Below are 3,148 nucleotides of genomic sequence, written 5' to 3'. Positions count from 1 at the left end.
AGCAGCATGAGAAAGCAAGGCTGAGAACACAGGATATATCTAGAAGAAAAGTAAAAGGAATGGTGCACAGCTCTGATTGGGTTACTGCCTGTCTGCACGGAAAAGGAATGTTTGTGGAATACATTGTCAACATGAAAAGGCAAATGGGAAAGTTGTAAAGGCTGATAGGAAAGGTAAAAAAGGAAACTTGTGAGTGTATATAAGTGATGTGAGAACCTGTAAAAAACAATTTGTATCATTCACATTAGAGTCTGAGCCTGTTTGCCATAGATGGAATTTGTCCATGACATCATTTTCCTCACTGCATCCTTGAGCTCCTGGTTCCTCATGCTGTAGATGTGGGGGTTCAGTGTTGGAGGCACCACTGAGTATAGAAATGACACCACCAGGTTCAGTGAAAGGGACAACAGAGAGGGTGACTTCAGGTAGGCAAAAAAATCAGTGCTGAGAAAGAGGGAGACCACGGCCAGGTGAGGGAGGCACGTGGAGAAGGCTTTGTGCCGTCCCTGCTCAGAGGGCATCCTCAGCAAAGCCCTGAAGATCTGCACATAGGACACAACAATGCATATAAAACAACCAAAAAAGGCAAGAACACTAAGGACAGTAAGTCCAATTTCCCTGAGGTAGTCTGATTCTGAGCAGGAGAGCTTGAGGATCTGGGGGATTTCACAGAAGAACTGATCCACTACACTGCCTTGGCAGAGAGGCAGTGAAAATGAATTGGCAGTGTGCAGCAGAGCAAAAAGAACCCCAGTGCCCCAGGCAGCTGCTGCCATGGTGGCACAAGCTCTGCTGTCCATCAAGGTCCCGTAGTGCAGGGGCTTGCAGATGGCAACGTAGCGGTCATAGGACATGATGGTGAGAATGCAATACCCTGCTGAAAACAAAAACAAAAAGAAAAAGACCTGAGCAGCACATCCAGCATAGGAGATGTGCCTGGTGCCCCAGAGGGCATTGGCCATGGCTTTGGGGAGAGTGGTGGAGATGCAGCCCAGGTCGAGGAGGGCGAGGTTGAGGAGGAAGAAGTCCATGGGGGTGTGCAGGCGGTGGTGGCAGGCTACGGCTGTGCTGATGAGGCCGTTGCCCAGGAGGGCAGCCAGGTAGATGCCCAGCAAGAGCCAGAAGTGCAGGAGCTGCAGCTGCCGCGTGTCTGCCAACGTCAGCAGGAGGAACTCGCTGATGGAGCTGCTGTTGGGCATCTGCTGCCTCTTGCCACAAGAACCTGTCCAAGGAGTACAAAAGTTAAAGACAGAGATTTCAGTGTGGAAAATTTTCAGTTAACCCCAGTTATGTGAGCCACATTTCTTGACGTTGAGTTTGTCTTGAGGGCTTCTGCACTTTTTCTCTCCAGGAAGCAGTCTTGTCCCCATAGGGACAGGGAAATGTGGTCGTGTAGGGAAAGGTTTTCTTTCCAAAATGTATCACATGAAGTAAATTCTAATAGAGAAGTGCTTGTCAGCATCTGTGGACTCAAAGCCAGAAATATGTGGGTTACAAATGGAAGTTGCAGTGATAGTTTTTTCTGCACTCCATCCTCTCACTCAGTGTGTCCATGGAGGGTTTGCTGAATTGAGAAATTCGGAGCACTTCTGCTGTACTCAGTATGAATGCCTATGAGACCTGAGAGGCAAAAGGATTCATGTCTGCTTAGTGTGGAGAAAGGGCAGCTGGTTGGGCTTGTTTCTAATTGTTCTGAGCTTGTCAGTTTTGAAGAGGGAGATGGATTACACTCCCAGAACACTGTGAAAAGAAGGCAGACCCAGCTGAGAGCAGAGGAATCCACTGCCCATCACGGAATATTCATCATTTCTCAACATACTTCAGCAGTGCCTCATCAGCACATGTATTGCAAAGGAAACCTAACATTCATTCCCTGCTGCAGCAGGGAAGACCTCATCTGGAACAGCTCTTATTCTATGATAAAGAAACATAGAGTGTATGCAGCCTGATCTGCACTGGGATGTGCCAGATTTGGTGATCCCTCTTGGAAAAGTGTTTGCATTACCTATGGTGAGAGACTTACTGTGTCAATGGCTGAAAGCAATGCTCCTGCAGTGAGGTCGCAGCCTGCTCACACCCCACACATCCTGTAATCCCTCTCTCCTTTCTCTTCTATCTTCATGTCACCTCAGAACATGCTGCTAGTACTGATGCAGAGTACACGGGAGCTGCTCTTAGTCAGAGCTGTGTCTCTGCAGCACTGCCCACTTGTAGGAGCTCCCTGTGTCCCAGGAGCCCAGACCAGCTCAGCAGCAGAGGATGTGATTTCTATCCTCCCGATGATCTCTCCTGAGATGTCCCTGGGTCTCTGTGGCCAACAGCTCCTAAAAGACAGCAGTGTCATGATTGTACTCTGAAATCTGCTGCATTAACCACCAAATGCCCACTGGACAAGGACCAATTCCAGACATACGGTTAGCCCTTCAGTGAGTGTTGCTGTATCAAAAAGTGCACACAGGCAAGGACAGGGAGGGGTGGACTTGCCCTGGGCAGGGCAGTGATCCAGCTGAGGTAGTGCTGGCATCTCATCCCTAGATGGAAACTCTATGGTGGAAATGGGTTTGGGATTTCTCTGGTTCAGTTCAGATGTGCACAAGGAGTTGCCTGCATGTGAGCTCCTGCTCTGAGTCCTTGGTCCTCCAGTGGAGAGTCAGTTGCTCACACACAGACCCTGGGTGATGACCAAGGTGCCTGCGATGCTCCTGGATGTGTGCTAGTGCTTGTGAAGTGTGTGGGAAATCCCTGAGATAGACACCTCCTTCCTGAGCATCAGCTGAGGGCCAGAGAGGGGTTAGAGCTATTCTTGGCCATCCTAAATGACAACAGACCACTGCGTTTAGGGCACTGGAGTATGTCTTTTTTACTCATCTCCGTGGAGCAGGCAGAGTTATTCAGCTGACTAAATGGATGAGCTCACAAAAGAAGAGGCAGATCTTCCTCTGTTCTCCATCTGTTGCCTATTCTGGAGCTCAAGGCACTACAGAGCTGACGCACATCTTTGTTCTTCGTCTGAAGAAGCCTCAGTTTTCTATGTGCTCTCATGTGAATGACATCAGAAGCAGCCTAGTGTCATGCCAGTTCCCTGGGCTGTCCAGCACACTCACATGCAGCTGCAAATGCAGCACAGGGCCTTCAGGAAAGACATGTC

The 3,148-nt window shown here is 49.2% G+C and overlaps 1 protein-coding gene across 1 annotated transcript; it reads right to left on the bottom strand.

Moving 5' to 3' along the window:
- Positions 1 to 239: 239 nt before the first annotated feature.
- On the bottom strand, positions 240 to 1,199 carry LOC149911893 (olfactory receptor 14J1-like). Its single transcript, XM_090133136.1, has one exon. The coding sequence runs from the start codon at positions 1,197 to 1,199 to the stop codon at positions 240 to 242; it is 960 nt and encodes a 319-aa protein (XP_089989262.1).
- Positions 1,200 to 3,148: the final 1,949 nt, after the last annotated feature.

This window comes from Phasianus colchicus, unplaced genomic scaffold, assembly GCF_987193195.1.
Source record: "Phasianus colchicus unplaced genomic scaffold, bPhaCol1.hap1.1 HAP1_SCAFFOLD_53, whole genome shotgun sequence".
NCBI lineage: Eukaryota > Metazoa > Chordata > Aves > Galliformes > Phasianidae > Phasianus > Phasianus colchicus.
Note: the sequence above shows the minus strand (reverse complement) of the source record. Positions and strands in the feature narration are given on the sequence as shown.